Below are 21910 nucleotides of genomic sequence, written 5' to 3' on the forward strand. Positions count from 1 at the left end.
AATATATCTCAATTGCATTTGCACTTAAAATCCATTTATTCAATCAATATCCTGTTTTCCCTACTTTTATTTTTTTTAAATTTTCCATCAATGTTCAAAATATCTGTAGCACTTATAATTTTCTCATAATAAATTATATTTGGGTAACCGAAAGCTTCCTTTATTCAAACCATTTTAGAATTTTCATATTTCCCATCTCATAACAAAGTATAATATTCTAGTTACAAATCCTATCCTTCTAATTATAATAATACTTTTATTTCTAACAGTTATCTATTTTCTTAGCCATATTCAAACATCTATTTAGTAGTATAACATCCCATCTAATAGATCAGAACCTCAATTTTCTTCAGTGTTACTCTAGCTTTCTTCCTTTGCCATAACTTTCCAAGTCAGTACATTTAAATCACCAAGTAGTTCTTCCTTTGTTTTTGTATGTATTATTTGTAATGAGAAAAAGAATTTGGTTGAAGTGTTTTTGGAAGAACGCTCAACCCATTTGTATTCATTAAACAACATCCATCCTTCTCTTTCAGTTTTTGTTTTCATTTCTTGTTTGTCAATATTCAGCATTTCTCCTAAAAGCTTTATCCACTCCATCAGCTGTTCTTCCTTATCCTTATCCTGAGATCTTGACAAGTACAATGTCTTTTCCTTTCTGGTGTTATCACTGCATCTTCTAATTTTTTTGTCTGTAATTTCCTTCCTTTAGGTCCTCCATCTTTGGATCTGTTTCTTCTAATTTGCCTTCAGTTTTCTGGGTTATTAGTTCCTTCTTTGCAGTCATTGTGTGGATTTGTAAGTTTAGGTTAGAAAATTGTTCTTTTATCTCATTTGCATTATTTTGAGTCTCATCCTGAAATAAAATAATTGTCCCTTGGATTGACTTCAACATGGAAAGAATTTCTTTCTGAGATTCATTAACATTTTTTTGTTGATATATCAAGCTGGGAGCTTTGGAGACAGGTATTGAAAATGATTTTTTACCACTCATTTTGTTTTTGTATATAGTCTTTATAGTCCAATAGGTTCTCCAACCCAGATAAGCAGCCCAAGAGTTTTTGTTTTTTCCTTCTCCCATCTGCCGTCTGCAAAAGTGAAAGTGTCCAGGAACAACAAAGAGTCTTATCAGAATCTGGGCTTCAAGCCAAGTTTCCCTTAAGCATAATAAATTGTAGTGCCATAATTCTCCACTAGATGTCATTGACACAGTCTTCCAGCTTTCCAAATCCAAGCTTATTTTGCAAACTTTCAAATATTTTTTAGAAAAAAAGTCTCAAAGGTACTTTTAGTCCCCAAATTTCAAAGCTATAGATCTGTATTAGTTCCAAATTGTGCTTGTAGTTTCTTCTGTTTTCCCCCAAAGCAAATAATTTGCTGCTTTTCTTTTCCTGAGGGAGCAGGGCAATAACTTCCCTTCCCTCTCTCATTGGGGAGGATTCTTTTCTTTGAGCATTCTTTTTTCCAGGAAAGTAGTGTTAGGACCATAAAAAGAGGATAAAATCTCATCCAGTTCCATCCATGTTGCTCAGAAATTGCTTGTCTTCGGTTGTCAGCAGCTTCTGACTGGCCACATGAATCTAGCCAGTCTTTCCCTCGCTGGTTTGGAGCACTTCCTTGGATCCAGCGGAAGGGCTGCCACCCCTCCACGATTGACGAAGGTCCCCTTCTTTGTCGTTGCCTCTTCGGGGTGACTTTTGACTCTTTTTAGGGTCCCCAGCAGGGCAAAAACAAATGTGGAGGACGGAGCCCTGTCGTCCTGCGCCCGTCACACCGCAACGTCAAACTGGAAATCTCATAAGTCTATATCTTATTTATTTTATTTTTTATTTTAATTCCATTTATATCCCGCCCTTCTCCGAAGACTCAGGGCGGCTTACAAGCTTAGCAGTAAGCCTTCATTCTATGTATATGCCTGCTTATTAGGGCTTTCACACACACCCCAAGTGGCATTATTACAAAGTCAGCTTATTGCCCCCAACAATCTGGGTCCTCATTTTACCTACCTCGGAAGGATGGAAGGCTGAGTCAACCTTGAGCCTGGTGGGACGCGAACCTGCACTAATTGCAGGCAGCTGGTGTTACTTAAGGAGGCATTAGCCCACTGCTCCAACAAGGCTCTTATGCTGTGTTATTGCTATTGCTATGACCTTCAGTTGTTTGTAAGGCAAATGAAAGGTGAGGATAGTAAACACAGTTGCAGTTTCACTTGGTGACCACTTTGCTGGTCCCATTTGTGACTGCTAAATGAGGACTAATTTTCCTGGCCTCCAGAGAAGGTTGCCAAAATATGGGAATTACCTCATATGAATAATAGTATGAAACTTTATGCTATGATTTAAATAGTTGGCACCAGGTTTATTTGCCTTCTAGAAGCTTAGGAAAATAGAAGGGAGTGTGCTATTTTAGGTATAGCTACTATATTTTGCTATAATGAAATTATAGTTTGACATCTTCAGAGCTACTTAGCTGATTCAAAGTATTACTTATATAAGAACTACTCTCCTGCAATTTAGTCCTCCACATTCTGCTGCCCATATATTTCTGGAGCTAACCCAATGAGCAAAAAATTCTATTCATATTGTATCATTATACAAAAATGAAGCATTAAATTAATTGCACTGAGGTTTCGCAAGTGGAAACTTTTTTTTAAAGGAACCTTGGTTTACATTTCTTATGCACCTATCCTAAGTTTAAGTTCTGTTGTGTTGTTGTGTTAAAAGGAGAGAACTGACACACAAGGCAAAACTACTTGTGCAGGTTAATCCTGAGTAATAACCAATTTAACTGAAATAACTCGGCAACTTTTGTTTGCCTGCCTGCTGGGAGGCTATCGTCACATTTTATGCAAGAGTGCGGTACACATGTAATATATACATACATACACACATATACATATATAAATATATGTAATATATATTATATATGCATGTGTTTATGTATAGAGCTTTTTTTCAAGTTAAAACAAATCTTTTTTTAATCTAAGGATTGACTGAAGAAAGCTAATATGCTATGACATCAGAATATAACATACCCAAGGGCTGTTTAAAATTATTAAAACATATCTGTAACACTGTTTTTGCTTCATTCCTGTAGCACTTCTTTTCTTTCTAACACAGTCAAGTTCAAACCCTTTTCATTTATGTGTTGTACTGCTAAGTCGCAATACGTTCAGCTCCTGGAATCCTTTTCAAATTGGCTCCTTGCACCTTTAATTAATTACTGTGTTATTCTGTAAATTTTTCCAATTTCTCTGCAAACTTTGTCTCTCAGGTACCATTAAATTACTGCTGAGATAGTATTTTCAGGGATGTAGGACGTTTTACAGGTAGTTCATGAAGAATTTTTTTTAAATAGGCAAACCATTCTGTTTTATAACTGGATTTTTGATTGTTCACAGTATTTTTAAAACATTATCATGGGTGTGCATATAAATGAAACAGTCAAGGGATATTTTTTTAAAAAACCCACTATAACAATGTTAACTACCGGTATCTTACAAGTAGTTATAAAGAGAAGAGCAGATAAAATAGCTTTAAAAAAAGCAAGTACGTGAAAAGTATTCAAATCCAGAAGAGGTTATATTATTCCCACGGACATACAAACATTTACTTGCCACCTAAATCAGGGGTCCCTAACACCTGGGCCATGACCCAGAACTGGGCTGCAGTCTGTTTGCAACCAGGCCTTGGAAGCGGTGGGCATGCATGTGTGCAGTTCCACTTGAGCAAGCGTTGTGCGTGTGTGCCCACTGCTTGAGTGAATGGAGATGTGCATGCTCGCCTGCCACTCGCACAGAAGCATCCCCTCTGCTTTCCCCCCCAACCCTGGTCGGCAAAACTGAAAAGGTTGGGGAACGCTGACCAAAATGACACCGGCAAGTGCTAGATAAGGCCATTCTATAACTAAACCTTTCTCTTGTAGCCTTCCATTGGTGGATACAGCAATTGAAGATCTTAAAGTCCAGGTTAGGAGCCACTGAACTGGAACTAGAAACAGACTACAAATCAATGAGGCAAAGCTCAGCAACATAAGCTTTTTTTTTGGGGGGGGGTGACTTGTCTTGTGATCTTGTAGCTGTATTCTGGTAAGAGAGATGTTCCTGGGCCAGTTTCAAGTATGACGCATTACGAAAGGCCAAAGAAGAGATTTTGTCCCCTCCAAGGCCAGACTGTTTTTGTTCAGGGAGAATTCACCAGTGAGAGAACTTCTGAGCAAGTTATTATCTATGCTGTTCCCCTGGGTGACAAATTATAATGTATCCCCAAACCAGACTTCACAGCCATAGTTTTGGTGTCCTGGGATAGTACAAGCCTGACCAAAGGCAGCATTCATTCTTGCTTTAAGACTCCACAGTTATTTTACGTTTTCTTAGGTCATGTTACAGAAGAGAAGAGAGCGGTGTGTGACAGATAAGATTTTCTGAGCTCTTCTCACCTATACCACACTGCACATTGCACTTAAGATGGTAATTCCTGACAACCACACAGGCCATTTTATAGCACAGTAGAGGATGCGTGTAGAGAGGAAGTGATGTTTGAAGGGGTAGCAATGAGAAGTCTCACGCTTTCCTACCACAGTGCTGACCTCTCTGCAAAACTCCCTTCCTGCAGCAATGAGGCTTTATAATAGGCTGCTCTGATTTCAGTGGAGGCTAATTTAAAGCCTTATCACACAAAGGGAGATTGGGTTGTTTTAAATGAGCTTTTTTATTATACTTAAAAAAAACTCAGTCAAGAAAATTCCAGTGTGGGTATAGTACTTATGTATAGGATATAACAGGGGTAGGCAACCTCGGCTCTTTTATGACTCATGGACTTCAACTCCCAGAATTCCTGAGCCAGCTATGTTGGCTCAGGAATTCTGGGAGTTGAAGTCCATGAGTCATAAAAGCGCCGAGGTTGCCTACCCGTGGGATATAACCTACGGCCAAAATTTATTTCCATAGGAAATGCTATTTCAAGGAAAAAAGATTTTATTCCTAGGAAGGAATCACATAGCAGAGATGCTCTGTCACATAGCAGAGATGCTCTGTTTAAGGCACGAATTGTAGATAGGCCAAGAAGGGATGCTTCCTTACTTTGGGCTTTAAATCCATCTGCTTTGCAATTTGAAGATTCCACCTGATAAAAAAGTATTTGGTATCTGAAGTTTTTCATTTTGCGATCTTAAAAATGTAGTGAAACAGCTGAGGGTTTTTTTGGGATACTTCATTCAGCTCCAGGCTTTCCATTGTTGTCAAATAATTAAAAGGCGAGTCTCCAGCCAACAATCTGTTCTCACTGCCACATGATATAGCCTAATTATTCAAGAAGAGAGCATCTAAGCTGGTTGCTTTCTCTAATTTTTTATTTTATTTTTAAACATAAAACCAGATATTAGAAGCGCTCCGATAATTCCAGAAATGTTATTGCCTGCAGTTGGCATTCAATTCCAAAGCACTGGGATATAGTTATTTACAAAGCATTAGCTTAATAAATATTGAGTTCTTCTTTCTTCTTCTGCAAGAATATTGAATGACCTTTGGAAAAAAAAATAAGCATTTGCTCTTCCAACATGTCTCAGCTGCTTAGAGCTCTGTTAAAATAGTCCAATGCAATCCACGTAAACAGGATTCTTAAGACATTTTAAAGTAGAGATATGCAATGTACAAACTGTGGATCAGAACAGGTCATAAGGGAGCCCACACAATGGCTGCAACATACATTCTGCCTGACATATGGTAGATACTTTGGTGTGGGTACCACTCAACTTCATGTCTGTCTCCCTTCTGTAAACATTTTTCACACTGATTTTTCCTCTGAGACTTTTCCGTCAATGTTTTGGGGAAAATTCTAGAGCATGTAAAAGCTATAGCTGATCTGTTTGGCTTTGTTATTTCCCAAAGGCATTCAAAATGGCCTAAAACACTTTTTAGTGACTTCAGAGAAAGATGGTTAATAGCAGATAAAATGTCGTTCCAGACAGCTTGCCACCTCATACTGATCTCATTGAACAATCCCTAGGCATCTCCCATGTAAGGAGTCTCAAAGACATCAGGGTAAGGCTAATGGGAAAACTGACCTCATACCGATGCAAATGTTCAAATAACTCAGCAGGAGGACTCTTCACGTTTTGAGAGTGATTCAGAAGAAGCTGATCCGGCCTTAACATGACCATAACATCTCTACCTGATTCTTTGGGCTTCTATGTGAATCTAAAAAAAAGGTGCTACAGCTTTAAAGCTTGTGTTCCTTTAACAAACAAATTTCTAATAGTGGCAGCCAGCTGGAAAACACTGACCTAGAGCAGACATGTCAAACTCGCGATGTCACGTGACGTGTGACGTATTGGAGCTTTTTTCCCCATTGCTGGCAATGGGGTGGGCGCGGTTTCGTTGTGACGCAACCGGCCCGTAGGCCGGCAGTTTGACACCCTTGACCTAGAGCAGGGGTCTTCAAACTTGGCCCTTTTATGACTCATGGACTTCAACTCCCAGAATTCCTCAGCCAGGCATGCTGGGTGAGGAATTCTGGGAGTTGAAGTCCATGAGTCATAAAAGGGCCGAGTTTGAAGATCCCAGACCTAGAGCATCCCTCAGGATTCTAGGTTATTCCCACTGCCATATACTTAAACTGCTGGGAGAGGGTGACTGGTGTTTTGAAAAGCATCATCATCAACTATGCTAATGAATGGAACTCTACCTCAGTTTCCCCATCTAAATCCAAGGAAATGATAAGCCACCACTTTATGTTATCAATAGGGTAATGAGTGTAAATGAACTGAAGCTTAATCCAAACAAAACTGAGGTTCTTAAAGGAAAACCAAGACTAGAAATTAAACCTCAGCTCGATAGTAAGACATCTTTTAAACTCTGTGGGTATTTCTTGGACATAATGACCTATGGTTGGTTGGATCTGGCACAGTGTAAATGCTGAAGTAAGTAAATGAATATTTATACAGCTAAGGTTTGTGGGCCAACTGTGTACAATCCTAGAGATGTCAGGTTTGTTCACAATGGCGTATGCGTTAGTTATAATTTGTTTGGACTATTTTAATGTGCTACATCAGGTTGCCTTTGAGAACTATTTAGAAACTTCAGTTACTATGGAATGTTGCATCCAAAAATGGGCCAGGACCAGTTAAATGGGGCATGTTACCATGGAGTTTTTGAACACAATGCAAAGTACGGCTTATATGTCAGAAGTTCCTGTATGACTGAGAGACAGACTATTTTCTCATTTGAATCTGCTCAGGTTTTAGGATCTCTGGGTGAGGGTATCCTAGTCTGCAAGACATAGAAAATGACAATAAGACAACATCTCCTCATAGGTTGCTTGTAGCCTCTGAAACTCCTTATAAAAGGAGATCAAATGAACATTGTTTCCATTGTTCTCTTATCAGCAAGCAAATAAATAGTTGATCAGACAAACTTTGGAAATCTGGTGACTTTCTGCTGAAACCATTTAAACTTAAAAATGCTAGTATTACTGATATATTAGTATTTGATTATTCTTACACAATGGCTTTTAATATTTTAATTAAAAGGTGTTTTACTTTACTTGCGGCTTATTTTTAGCAATTTTCAGGATTAATTTTGATGTCAATCCCATCTGCTCTGACCACCGAGTCTAATCCCTTGCTGAATGCCAAAATCCAAATTAATGGATTTTGACAGGTGGTTGTCTAGCTTCTGCTTACACCTTTCTAATGAAAACGAGCCCATCACTTCCCTGGGAAATTGGTCCCACTGTCAACTACTCCTGCAGTTAGAAAGGTTATTTCCCCCCCAAAACCCCCCACTGAATTGGAATCTATAACTTAATCTGTTAGTCTGCGTCCTGCACTCTGAGATAATAAAAAAGAAGTTTGAATCTTCTGTTTTGACACCCTTGAGGTATTTCAAGAAGATTGTCGTATCATCACCCTACTCTCCTGTAGCCTACCCAAACTAAATATAGCCAGCTCCTTCCATCTCTTTTTATACAACTTAGTGCAGGGGTCTTCAAACTTGGCCCTTTTATGACTTCTGGACTTCAACTCCCAGAATTCCTCAGCCAGCGTGCCTGGCGGAGGAATTCTGGGAGTTGAAGTCCACAAGTCATAAAAGGGCCATGTTTGAAGACCCCTGACTTAGTGTCCAGTCAGTGTAAAATCTTGCATTATATTTCCTGACCACAGGAAGTGCCATTTATATACCTACAGCTATTTTTAACCCACGTTTTCGAGATGATTGGGCTTGACTTTCTATACCACCCCCAGTGTAATCTGTTCCTGAGTTCCAGAACCAGATGCCATTATGAAATTTTAAAACAGGATTTTTATGAAAGCATCCTAAGAAAGAACATCTTTTACGTTAGAAGATAGCATCTCGGTGCCTAGAAAGCTCGTGCAGGTAGTACCTGACTTACAACCAAAATTGGGACTGGAATCTCGGTTGTTGATTGAAGAAGTAAGATGCCTGCCTGCTTTGTTCAATGATTCGATCCCAGATGCAGTTGTTAAACAACCTCTGAGGTCGTTAAGTGAATGGAGTAATAGAGCTGCATGCAGAAGGATTTTAGCTCCCCTCTATGCACAGAATGGAACTCCTCCAACATGCTGAGGATCTCTGCTCCTGAAGCTCTTGGGTGGAGTTTCCCCTCCTTTCCCTGTGCGGAGGGGACCTCTTCTAAAGGGCTGCACAAACGGAGAGGAGAAGGAAAACAGCAATACAAAATGAATAACATTTTCTGTGCAATGGCTTTTGGCCTCAGTGTACTGCTGTTCCAAGTATTTGATTCAGAAGATGCTGCTGATGCTATCACTGAATGGTCCACGGAGTAAAATAAATAAATAAACCAGTCAGAATTATAAACCACGATTCCAAACAGTGAGGAGCAATTGCCAATGGAGCCCAAGGATGAACAAAAGCTTCATCCCAGGTTATGAACTTCGGCTTTTATCTTTCCCGAAATATACCTTTGATGGGATTTACATTCAATTTGTCATCTTATCACAGCATGTAAAGCAAGATTCATAGATTATAGCCAAGCTCTGCTTATTTTTTATGCAGACCAGCTTCAAAATATGAGGTTTTAATTTGGTTAATAAAGCTGAGATTTAGAATTGGTGGAAACAAAAGCAGGGATTAGACTCCTTTAGGTCAGGGCTTTTCAACCCGTGGTATGTGTACCGCTGGTGTTACATCGGCACCTGGCAGGTGGTACACTTACAATGGGTTGAAAAGCACTGTAAAAAAATGTGTAAAGAAAGTGTAAAAGTGCAGTGTGGGGATGAGCTGAAGTGGTGGCAATGCAGCACAGGCCTGTGGGAGAGCCAGCTGGAGCCATGGTGTTGCCGGGGCTCGGTTGAGCACCCAGGATCCGTGGCAGGCTCCAGCTGACTGGTGCTTCCAGAAGCTGCGTGCAGCCTGGGGAAAGGAGTCAGTTGCAGCTACACCGAACACAAAAGGAGGGGGAGGGGATAGACATGGCCACGGGGTATTTACATTTCGCCCGGGGCTGTCCTGGAGATAGTGAGGGGCTGGCCCACTCCAGCCCCCAATCAAAGGAAAACCCCGAATTCAGCGGGCCAGAAGGCAGCCCAGCCACTGCAACCCTCTGTTTCTTTCTCCTCGCCCCATGGGCACAGATGCAGTCGCCGCTCCTTGCCATAAACTGGGGGGGGGGATTTGCAAGTACCTCTGTCCTGCAAAGTGGTGCTCCCCTGGTGCTCCCACCCACCGCCATGCTGTGATTAAAGGCCATGCCCTGACTAAAGGCGGCACGCTCCAGCCTTGCCTTGCCAAGAAGAGGGCGGTGGCCGAGACTATGTCTGATTTGCAGCTTGTCAGGGGTGCTCAGAGGATGCCCAACTTTACTCTGGAATTTTAGGGTTGGAAAGTAGAGGGGCAGCACTGCGTTTGCAGGCCTGGTGGCACCTGCTGGAAACCTCCTGCTCCCCTCTCCCCCGGAGTGACCTCATTTGGAGCCATCCTGGTTCCGACCGGCCTGTCGGCATGGCGGCAAGCAAGAGTGCTGGGTGAGCCGTGCTTTGCAGGATGAAGCTGGCGGACCTATGCCAGCAGGCCCGTCGGAATCAGGGCAATACTCATTCTAGATCCATCCTTCTTTCCATTCTTTACCCAGCTTTCTGACCTGCTGCCCTTTTGCACTGACTGTAATTTAATGTCTTTTGATATTCTTTTGGCAGTACAAGAGCTTCTGAAATGTGTCAGGCTATTTTAGTTTGCCAGGGATTTCAAGTGTACTTCCTATAGTATACTAGTGCCCAGAACATTTTGAATGATGAGATGACCTTGTTAGCCTTCTGGGTATTTTAATTAGCCTACATCTCATAAGATTTTGCTGATCTGCACTTTAAGTAAGTTTGGGAGGCTATAAAACCAGATTTGGTTGCAACGGATACCGTACTATTTATGGGGATTATTTTATTAAACCCTGGCGTAAAAAACAAGGTTAAGAGATATTGGGCAAAATGTGTATGTTGGTTCAGCAAAAACACAGATAGTTTTTGCTTACTCCCCACCCTGTCCACAGTTATTGTTATGTATGCAGGCACCTGCATGGCAACAGCCACCAGGGGGCGTTGGCCTGGACGGTTTTCGGCGGGAAACCCAGTTTCGGCGGGAAACCTAGGGCCAACCTCATTGGCTGTCCGCTTACCTGGCCAGGTATTTAAGGAGGCCAGGTAACCCTCAGTCCCCAGTTCAATACCCCTTTCTAATAAAGACCTGAACTCACACACCAGCTGGCGTCTCTTCCTTGCGTCGGATCCACTACACAATAGTGGCGACGAAGGTGGGATCGCTGCCGACCAAGAGCTGAAGTCACTGGGGAAACGCTCCGCGAGCTGAAGGGAAAGGCATTTTCCTTCTTCCCCCCCATGACCGCCAGCCGACCCGGCAACGCCAAGCGCCACATCTGCAACCCAGACCGAAACCGCCGCCATGGCTAGAGCCGGACAACCCCGTGGGTTCGAGACCCGCCACCCCGAGACCTGGACCCGTTACCTGGCTCACGTTGAACTGTACATGCGGTTAAACCAGATATCAGAGGACGGTGCAAAGGCGGCCGCCCTGCTTTACCTCGGGGGGCCAGCATTGCTGGAAGTCGCCGCAAATCTGTTCCCCCAGGCCATTAGCACTGTCGCGTACCAAGACCTCGTGGCCAGACGCAACGCCCACTTCAAGGCCCGGCGCTCCAAGGTGGCCGCGCGGTCACAATTTGAAAAAAGGGACCAGCGCCCCAATGAGACTGGTGCCGACTTCCTCGCCACCCTGTGGGAAGCTGCCGTCGCCTGCAGGTTCACGAACTTGGAAGAGCAGCTACGGGACCGGCTGATCTGCGGCCTACGAGACAGGCGGCTGCAGGAGCGCCTGTTCAAGAGAGAGGTCTCTCTCCAGGAAGCCGAGGACGCCATCCTAGCCCACGAAGCGGCCTGCGGGGCCGTCCAAGCCTGCCAGGGAAACCGGTCCGGAAACCAGGCGACCAGCATCCACCGGCAAGAGGCCACAGAGGAGGACGACCTGAGCATCGACCTCCTCCAGCGGAAGTCAACCCCCGACCAGTGAGCCAGACGCCCAGACAGGCCAAGGCTTCCCAGCAACACCGCCATTCCTCAGAGGTGCGCAGGGTGTGGTGGGAACCACGTGCGCAGCCTCTGCAAGTTCCGGTCCACCACGTGTCGGGCCTGCAAAAAAACAGGCCACATAGCCACGGTCTGCCGTAGCCACCGCCCCCGAGAAGAGATCCACGAGCTGCAGCCGGAGGAACGGCCGTTCAAAGGTACTGGGGCCCCTACCAAAACACAGATTGGCTATGTCGAGAGCTGGCTGGCCATTAACCACACGGGTAGCCACCGGCTGCTCAAACCCAAAATTAGGTTAACAATCCGCTTGCAAGGTGTTCCTTGCAGCATGGAGCTCGACTCCGGATCAGCGGTCTTGATTATTTCAGAGACCCTTAATTACATAACTAGCCGGAGCAAGCAGCGGATTAAATTACGGCCTACTAAATTAACCCTGACCGATTTCCAGAATTCGCCGGTCAAGGTGAAGGGGGAGGCGACCGTCTCAGTGGGGTTTAAGGGTCGTGAAGGGCACCTGGACGTTGTAGTGGTAAAGGGCCACAGAGCCAGTTTGGTCGGCCTAGACTGGTTCGAGGCCGTGGGAATCACAGTCACCGGGATCCACCGGATCCAGGGGGACTCCGTCGAGGCCGTCTGCCGGGAGTTCGCAGACGTCTTTGACGGGTCGTTGGGAAAGTACACCGGGGCCCCCATATCGTTCAAGTTTAACTCGAACGAGCCCATTAGGGTCCGGCCGCGGCGAGTCCCTTTTGCGCTCAAACACAAAATCGAGCGCGAACTAGACAAGCTGGTGGCCCAGGGAATCTTAGAGCCCGTAGATGGAGGGGAGTGGGAAACCCCCATCGTAACCCCCCTCAAATCCAACAGGGAAATAAGGATCTGCGCCGACTATAAGTGTTCGGTGAACCGCGCCCTAAACCCGCACACTTACCCGGTCCCCACGGTCAGCCACGTTCTCGCTTCCCTCCAAGGCGGCGCCATCTTTGCAAGGCTTGATCTTGCGCAGGCGTACCAGCAACTCATGGTCACTAGGGAAACAGCTGACATTCAAACCATAGTAACACACTGGGGGGCGTTCCGGGTGAACAGGCTGCAGTTTGGAGTCAGCGTTGCTCCCGGCATTTTCCAGGAGGTTATGGAAAAAACACTCAAGGGCATTCCAGGAGTCTGCCCCTATTTTGATGACATCCTGGTCGCAGGAGCATCAGCAGAGGAACTGGCTGGTAGGCTCAGGGAGGTGCTGTCAAGGCTGCGCACAGCTGGTCTCAAACTCAAAAGGGAAAAATGCAGCATAGGCGTTCCTTCCACAGAATTCTTGGGGTTCAGAGTAGACGCCAGGGGAATACACCCCACAGAATCCAAGGTGAGGGCCATCAAACTAGCACCCACACCCAAGAACAAAGCAGAGCTTCAGGCATTCCTGGGTCTGCTGAATTTCTCTCATACATTCCTCCCACACAAGGCAGCCATCGCTGAACCGCTCCACAGGTTGTTAGACAAGCAGGCAACATGGGCCTGGACGGCCACCCATGACCAGAGTTTCAAGGCCCTGAAAGCATTACTGTCGGATAAGTCCACAGTAACCCATTTCATCGAGTCCAAGCCCATTTGCATCGCCTGCAATGCATCCCCTTACGGTGTGGGCGCTGTTCTCAGTCACCTTGAGCCCAACGGGGCACAAATCCCCATAGCCTACTATTCCAGGACACTGTCTGGAGCAGAAAGAAACTACGTCCAAATTGACAAAGAAGCCCTGGCAATTGTGGCAGGAATCAAGAAATTCCACGATTACTTATATGGCAGGGAGTTCACTGTCTTCACGGACCACAAACCACTCCTGGGCCTGTTCACAACTGACAGACAGACCCCCCAAATTCTGTCCCCCAGGATGCTCCGGTGGTCCATCTTCCTTGCAGCCTACAATTGCAAGCTGGTGCACAAGCCAGGGAAGGAGATGGGCCACGCAGACGGTCTAAGTAGGCTCCCTTTAGACACACAGAATCCAGACCCAGCACCAGCCACACAGATCCTAGCCCTGCAGGAACTACCCGAGTGTCCAGTTCTTGCCAAGGACATTGCCAGCCACACAGCCACAGACAACATCATGGGCAGGGTGCACTCATGGGTTTGCACAGGGTGGCAGGACAAATCCCCAGGACCAGAGTTTCAGGCCTATTTCATTAGACGCGACGAGATCTCCACACACAAGGGGTGCCTTCTCTGGGGCAGCAGGGTCATTATTCCACCCGCACTACGGGCCAGGGTATTGGATTCCTTACACGAAGGACACCCAGGGGTGGTCAGGATGAAGGCCCTGGCTAGGAGCTACCTCTGGTGGCCGGGGTTGGACAAGGAAATCGAGGATCGGGTCAAGGCCTGTTACACATGCCAGAGATCCAGGCCAGAAACGCTACACACACCAGTACACCGGTGGGAGGCCACAAACACACCATGGTCCCGCATCCACATTGACTATGCGGGGCCATTCCAGGGCCAATTATTTTTGGTAGTGGTGGACAGTCACTCCAAGTGGTTAGAGGAAGTCCCTGTTCCCAACATGACCTCAGGGAGGACAATCCAAGTGCTCAGAGCTCTCTTTGCCACACACGGCCTCCCCGACGTAATTGTGTCTGATAACGGGCCTCAGTTTACCGCTACTGATTTCCAGGCGTTCTTGAAGGCGAACTGGATTAGGCACGCCACCTCCGTGCCCTTCCATCCATCAACCAACGGGCAGGCAGAACGGATGGTAAGGACGACCAAAGACGCACTCCGGCGTATCATCAGCGGGGACTAGCATCACAGACTGGCGAAATTCTTACTCGCCCAACACACAACACCATGCATGGCTACCGGGAAGAGCCCAGCAGAACTGCGATGGGGACGGCGCCTCATCACCAAGCTGGACCGTCTACACCCAGACCAGGTAGCAGCCGAGACCGGAAGACCATCGTCACCATCATCACCATCACCACCAGCATCACCATTGCCAGCATCACCCACTCACAGGATTCTCAACGTGGGGGACCTGGTCTGGGCAAGGAACTACGGGGCTGGGCATCCATGGGTTCCGGGGACAGTGGTCGAGAAAACAGGACCCCTCTCGTACATTGTGGGGGTGGAGGGGGACAGACGCATAAGGCGACACATCGATCAGCTCAGAGGAAGGGTCCCTGAGCGCATCACACACGTCCCTGAGCACGACACACACGCCCAACAGGAGAACCACACTCCAGGAGAGGTCAACCCAGCCGGGGATGTCACAGAGCAGGGACCAGAGGAGGAGGACTTTCTGATCCCAGCTCCCTGCAGCCCTGCACAAAGGCCTCAAGAACCCACGGTCCAAGCCCAGGGGCCAACCACACCCAGACAATCAACCCGACGACACAGGTCACCTGCCTACCTGTCGGACTATGTGTGCAAGTGACCCACACACAGGGACATCGTTGTTGTTTTTTATATATATAGTTATAGTTATAGTAGTTGCAAGTTGTTGTTGTTATGTGGTTCTTCTCTAAGGGTGGAGGGGTGTTATGTATGCAGGCACCTGCATGGCAACAGCCACCAGGGGGCATTGGCCTGGACGGTTTTTGGTGGGAAACCCAGTTTCGGCGGGAAACCTAGGGCCAACCTCATTGGCTGTCCGCTTACCTGGCCAGGTATTTAAGGAGGCCAGGTAACCCTCAGTCCCCAGTTCACTACCCCCTTCTAATAAAGACCTGAACTCACACACCGCCTGGCGTCTGTTCCTTGCGTCGGACCCACTACACAATAGTTATATCTTATTTAATAACACTGAGATAAATCCAAACATATAAATACCCTGCAATATCTTTAGAATAACTTCATAATTTTTCCAGATTCTCCACTACTCTGGACTCTATTAAATTATTGTAAAATGACTCAACTTCCCTTCCTTCTGAACTGAGAGTTTAATTTCACAATATTTGCATCGTTATACTCCTGAAATCCATAAGCAGAAACTAAGCCCCATTGGGAAGGGTGATTTACTGCAAACTCATTTTGTAAGAAGTGTGCTTCTGATATTCTATCTTTGTGCATATTAAATATGCATCCAATTTTGAAACTGTCTTATAAAATGTATTTGTTTATATGGGTGAAGTAAGAATGATTGAACACTGTAACCTATAGGGTGTAGCTGTGGAATAAGATATTTGCTTGGTTTGATTGTAATTGCAAAATTCTGTGATTCTACTTCATCACAATTCTTAACATAGGCTAGATTGTGAAAGGCATAATTTTGCCCTGATGAAATGTTATGAGACAACAGGAAATACAAACCGGTTATGTACATAGAACATGCCACAGAGGCATCTTATAAATGTCAGACACAATAAGAATATCACCTCCGCCACAACTTCATTGAGCTGAACTTATAGAAGCAAATGAAGAGACTACTTGATCACTGAGTCAATTCTTATAACTTAAATCGATAATGTGTGAAGTTAGCTCACTATAAATCTTAATTAACTAAGACAGCTGGTAAATTTACGTGCTGCTCTTGTAATTCTTCTAGCCTAACGACAACATTTTACTATTAGGCTTCTCAGAACCAGGGCAGAATTTATAATCTTTTATCTGAATTTTTATCTCAATTAAGATCAACTGCTAGCAAAGTAACTAACCAGAGAAAGTTGCTCCAATAAATATTTACTGACATTTGCACAGCCAGCACTGATCTAGTGTAGCTCCTCTCAGTACACCATGTTCATAAGCCAGTTATGTAATCAGCATGCAAAGCTCAGAACTTTCTTTCTTTTTTTTTGCTTAAGAAGCATGATTTGTTTTTGTTTTTGTTTAAAAAACCCCTGAATTAAATTTTGGGAGGCATATCTCACCCAATACCAATCCTTCTAGCTATTCTTTGTGTTATTCTGGCAACAAATATGAGTCTTTTAATTTTAATCAGACACAGCAATCAGATGACGAAACTGAATATTTTTTATGCACATTTGCATGTTCTTTGCTCTCATCTAGATTTGAAAAGGCACCATTTGATTTAAAAGTGCTTTATTGAAAAATAAAAGGAAAAGCAGGAGTTTCATAAATTCTGCTATACCCTTACCTGTGCTCTGACTGAGGGATCTTTTTTAATCCACTTTATCACTGTTTCGTAAACCAGTTCTTCCGTTTTTGTGTTTAGGCTGTCATTTGACATATAGGAAATGACGTCATCCTTTGAGATATTAAGAATCTCTTCTTGATTTGCCACCTCTGGGAAAATCTGCAGGGCGTAGGCCTTCGCCATATTGTATAGTTCGCTGCACTGCATTGCTTCAGCCATGGCTAATATTCCTAAGCAATTGCTAGCAGTCAACTGTTTTTCTAAAAAGAACGTAAGAAACAAAAGGTATAGGACAGGACTTCCATTTTCTTGACCAATATTATTACATGCCACAGGTCACAAATATGTACCATGATGATGGTTGTTACTCATTGTACATATAGCTTGTCTGTCATTTCTTGATTCTGACTGTTATAAATAGCAATAGAATTTAGACTTATATACTGCTTCATAGTATATAAGCAGTTTATAGGGTCAGTATATTACTCCCAACAATCTGGGTCCTCATTTTACCGACCTCAGAAGGGTGGAAGGCTGAATCAACATTGAGCTGGTGAGGATCGAATTCCTGGCAGTGAACAGAGTTAGCATGCCATACTGCAGTATAACCACTGCAGTATGGCAGTGCCACCACGGCTTATGCCATCTGAAATCTCAAAGGGGGGTTGGGGATGAAGGATTTTGCCTCAAGTATTGAAAACACAGCAAGATAAACACCAGCTTCTATCAAATGTGCATAATAAGAGTAATAATATAAATACAAAATGAGCCCAGCATATTTAAATGGTAATGTTACCAAGAGGGGGCATGAACAGCCAAGAGTAGGGCTGTGTAGATATGGCAGTTCCACAAGAGCATTAAAAGGTACAGAAGCTAGCAGTTAGATATAGAATTCAACATCTTGAGAATCTTAGATTTCATTTTTTTCCAAACATTTATTATTATGATGGTTCCAGAAACTGGAGAAGTTAGAGCACTTAAGGATATTACTTCTTCCACCTACCCACACCATACTGCAACAGTGACTTTGCAGCTGTTCCCCAATTAAAACTCAAGGATTTGGGATTAAACAATTTTTGAAATTAATTGCATAAATAATAGTAAGTCCTCTGAAAAAGATTAAAATAAGTAAATGCTTAGAAAAAGATCCTCCAGGAGTCTTAAGAGTGTCACCCCAGAGGGAAAAAAAATCTGAAAGTAAAGATATTTCAAAGGGAAGAGAATACAATCTGAATCCCATTTTCATCAGGATAAATAAAGATCTACTTTTACTGGGGGGGGGGAATCCTGTTGTGGGGGAAATTTCTTATGAGAAAGGCAGATTTTCAGTGGAAAATCAAAAATATCTCTTTTTACATTAAGGATCTATCTTTATATATATAGTCCACTGGGTCAATTAGAAATCACCAAGCAGGCAGCTTCCTGTAATTTAAGGCAAAATGTGCCCTCAACGCTACATGGTGGGAAACTAACCCAAGTGTATCCCAAGGAATTAAGTGACAGAGAGCTGCAACTATCTTTTCCAGAAAGCTTGGTTCTTTCTAAAATGGAAACCAACTGGACAAAGTTGTCTAAGGATATAAGAGATACGGGTTCAGTTAACCACAGCGACAAAATCTGAATAAATGAATAACTGTATTTTTGTACAATGTATCAGGACATTGATGACTTCGAGGTTTTGAACTGGTCTTGCATGACATGTACTACTAAAATTCTCCTGTCTGTTCGTCTGTTTGTAACCTTCAATTAATCCAAATGGTGCATCATAGCACCAACATTTTCGAATCAAGGTACCTCAAATTTGCTAACTCAAAGGACATGCACAAATCTGGGATCCTTTCTTTAAATTTAAACAATCTTCACACCAGTTGTACTGTGGCTGCCACAGCACTGTCACATTGCCATGGCCAACTATGGTCATGTGATCATAATTTCTGATTCTCACAAGCAAAGTCAACAGAGAAGGAAGTCAGAAAACACTCTGTTTTTTTGTTTTTGTTTTTGCCCAGCTATGGTTATTCTGTTGATCTGTTTAGATAAGTAAATATCTCTGAAACAGTGACTCAAAAAGTTATGGGTTGTCTAGTTTGTTTCTAATGCTTAGGCTGTCATATTATGGTAGTAAAACAAGTTCCATTTGGAAAGGGCTTTTTGTGTACATAGCACTGGCAAAGATTTTTTGGACAGAACTTCAGGCATCATATTTAAATAGTATCTTACTAGTCTTCATGTTTGCTAATGATTTTTAAGTGTTAAAAATATTTTGAAATCTATATCACTCTTAAACTAATAAAACCCAGTTCTCTTGAACAATTCTTATTCTCAAAGGATCAGATGGAGATATAACGCTTCCAATTTCTCAAGCGTTTGCTTTAGAAACTTACTCTTAGTTTCTTTTGTTTTACTGCTTCTTTAACCTGTCTGCTTACTAATGATTAAGCTTTATATCAGAACTCTTAATGCTGATTAATGATAGTCCAGGTATAAAAGCATCCCATCACCCAGGATTTAAAATAAAGAAGTAGTTGAAACTGAACTGTTATAGTCTTCATGGCAGCTGGTGTTAGGGCCAACAGAATGCTTCATCATGTTCAGACAGGTGGAAGGAATACATGTAGACAGGTTGAGACTTCATCACTCACTGACAATCTGCTAACCATGGTTAAAATGTCTCAGAAAACCACATCTTCGCTAATCCAAAGATATGAAATGAAAGGGAGGTTCAGTCATGGTGCCAAATCAGAATTTGGGCATGGCTTAACATCATGAACCAAACCAGCTCTTAAATATTAGTTAAGTATGGATTATGACATATGGCACCATGCAAATCTATCCAACTGTGTTTTATTCAGCACATCTTGATAAAAATGTGGCTTAGCATGATATGCAAACTCAAGATTCTTCAGTCTGAATGGCTGACAAGCAGAGGTAATTGCAGCTGTGTTGGTCCACAAGCAGCAATATAATTTAATCATTTTTTCCCTTCATCACCAACGAGGACAGAATTATAAATTCTGCTGTATACTTTGATTCCTTATTCATATCATGTTCTTTCTTGCCTGGTGCTGTATTCAGCTGTACTATATTGCACGTTTTCATGGGAAAGCACTGTATTTAGAAATCGTATTACATTCCCCCCTGTGTATCTGCTTATTTTATTTCCAAAATAATAATAATAATAAAAACACATTAAAAATCACCCACAACTCAGCAAAGAAAATAGAGAACTGCTCTAAATATTCTTTTCAATCTCTAGGTTACTTAAAGCCATCTAAAAGAAAATGGAAGAGGAGAGGAAGAGGAATACAAATTCAAACAGAAAATTAATCCCTAAGCCAATTTGCCTCTGTAACAGTGAGAAGACCTAACTAGTTTTTCCATTAGTGTCTCTCAGAAGAACACTGGAAATAGTGCTTTAAAGTAATGCAATGTTTATGATAAAATGAAAAATGAGTCCAGCTAAAATGCTTCTCTCTAAACTTTTCATACAGCAACCTGTTTCTGCAACTCAATCCAGCAAGGGCTATAAATCAAAAGAAGCAATTATATTTTATGAATTCTCCAAATGAGAACGCAAGCCTTTAGTTCCTCATATATAATGAAACTTGCAGCCAAGTCTCCCAATTGCATAACTATAACACAGTTCACTGAATTCAAATATTAAGTATTGGAAAAGGAAAGTTTCACATTGATTTAGTGGAAATAAATATATTGTGTTGTAATAGCTGAATCTTTAGAGATAATGTGTACTGATATATTTGTGGGCTATTATAAAATCTATAAAATCTATTAAAACATGCTGGAGCACAGTTATTAAATCCACACTAGGTCGGCAGATGCTATGAAATATCCACCTTTAAACTCTATGAATAAAAACTGGACCAAACAAATGCAGAGAAATCAGAAAGCACAAATGCCTTGAGCCCTATTTGGGCATTAGTGAATCCAGAATGCTCCCTTCATGAGCCCTCCAGATGAATCTTTCTGCAACTAGGGTGACTGTAATAATGTTGGTGGGGCAGAAGTGGGAAATGATTCAAGCCCCCCCAAAAGGAGAGCAAGGTTTCTTGCCTTTGCCATAATCTAGGGGTTGCAATCATAAATAGCAAGTAAACAGGGAAAAGATGTGATAGGAAAATGCTGGATTCCATTTTGTTTGTAGCATTGTCACCAAAAGTTCAAGTGGGTGGGGTGACGAATCCCAAATTCGGAGTGCTTTTTAATTCCACAGTTATTCTGAATTATGATAAAAAGTTCACCGGGACACATGAATGATTCCTTTTCTGTTCCATCTGCTGGCATTTCTAAAGGCAGTTGTTCTAGGGCTCTATTCTTCTTTGATAAATGTAAAATGCTACAGTTCATATAGAATCCTAGAGGAGCTGAAAGGCAAAACAGAAGCTGAAATAGCATCAATACTTACCTAGAAAAGAGACACAGACTTTGCAGAATGTATGAAACTGGAATTTGCTGGCAGCCTCGAGAAGGGTTTTGGCGTTGGCAGAGTCTATTACTAAGGAACCTGTATAAACAAATTCCAGCAGCAGTTCCAGAACATCCGCTGTGAGATTTGATAATTCCAGCTCCAGCTTCTCGCTGCTTCTGCTACTGTCCCGGGGTGACCTAGCAACAGCAGACAACGAAATTCTTACAGGACATTAACTTTCCCCTAACGGTTGTCACTTACTGATGCCCAGAAAATCAATATTATAAATTGACTGACATAGACTCTTCTTGTTTTTGTTTAAGAATAAAAAAAATACTGTATCTTAGAGAACAGATGAACTTAAAAGGGTTTTATTACTGGATCTGAAAGAGAAAAATCTGCACATTCAAAAAAATCAGTTTATTGCTACTCTGCATATTCATGCAAAAAAATCGCAAACCAACGAAATGAACAAAAATTAAGAACAAAATCAGCCAACATTAATGAAAATATGGAATAGGATTAAGTTTCAAAGGGAAGCAATACATTTTTATGTTTACAGTTCGCATCTCTCCATCACTGAATAACAAAACCAAGCAGGAGAACAATAAACCCTGCTTTGTAAATGAACACCTTATCTCTTTTTGTTCCCAGGAGCTGCATCCTTCATAAAATACATGGAATTATATCGCCAAATAGAAAGTAATAGCAAAATGGAGCTTAAAAATTCTTAGCTTCGTATTCTCAAGGCTGCAGGCAATTTGAAAATAATCTGTACATTTGGTATAGATACATTAGTTGACCCTAAAAATATATTGTTCCCTTTA

The 21910-nt window shown here is 42.8% G+C and overlaps 1 protein-coding gene across 1 annotated transcript in view; it reads right to left on the reverse strand.

Moving 5' to 3' along the window:
* KLHL29 (kelch like family member 29) overlaps positions 1 to 21910 on the reverse strand; it is a 440642-nt gene that overhangs the window by 59848 nt on the left and 358884 nt on the right. Inside the window, exons 6-7 of the mRNA XM_083351877.1 lie at positions 21081 to 21280; positions 16658 to 16917 (exon numbers count right to left, since the gene is read on the reverse strand). Coding sequence (XP_083208003.1) covers positions 16658 to 16917; positions 21081 to 21280 — 460 coding nt within the window. The remainder of the gene's footprint in view (positions 1 to 16657; positions 16918 to 21080; positions 21281 to 21910) is intronic.

The sequence above is a fragment of the Vipera ursinii genome, assembly GCF_947247035.1.
Source record: "Vipera ursinii genome assembly, chromosome: 1".
Taxonomy (NCBI): domain Eukaryota; kingdom Metazoa; phylum Chordata; class Lepidosauria; order Squamata; family Viperidae; genus Vipera; species Vipera ursinii.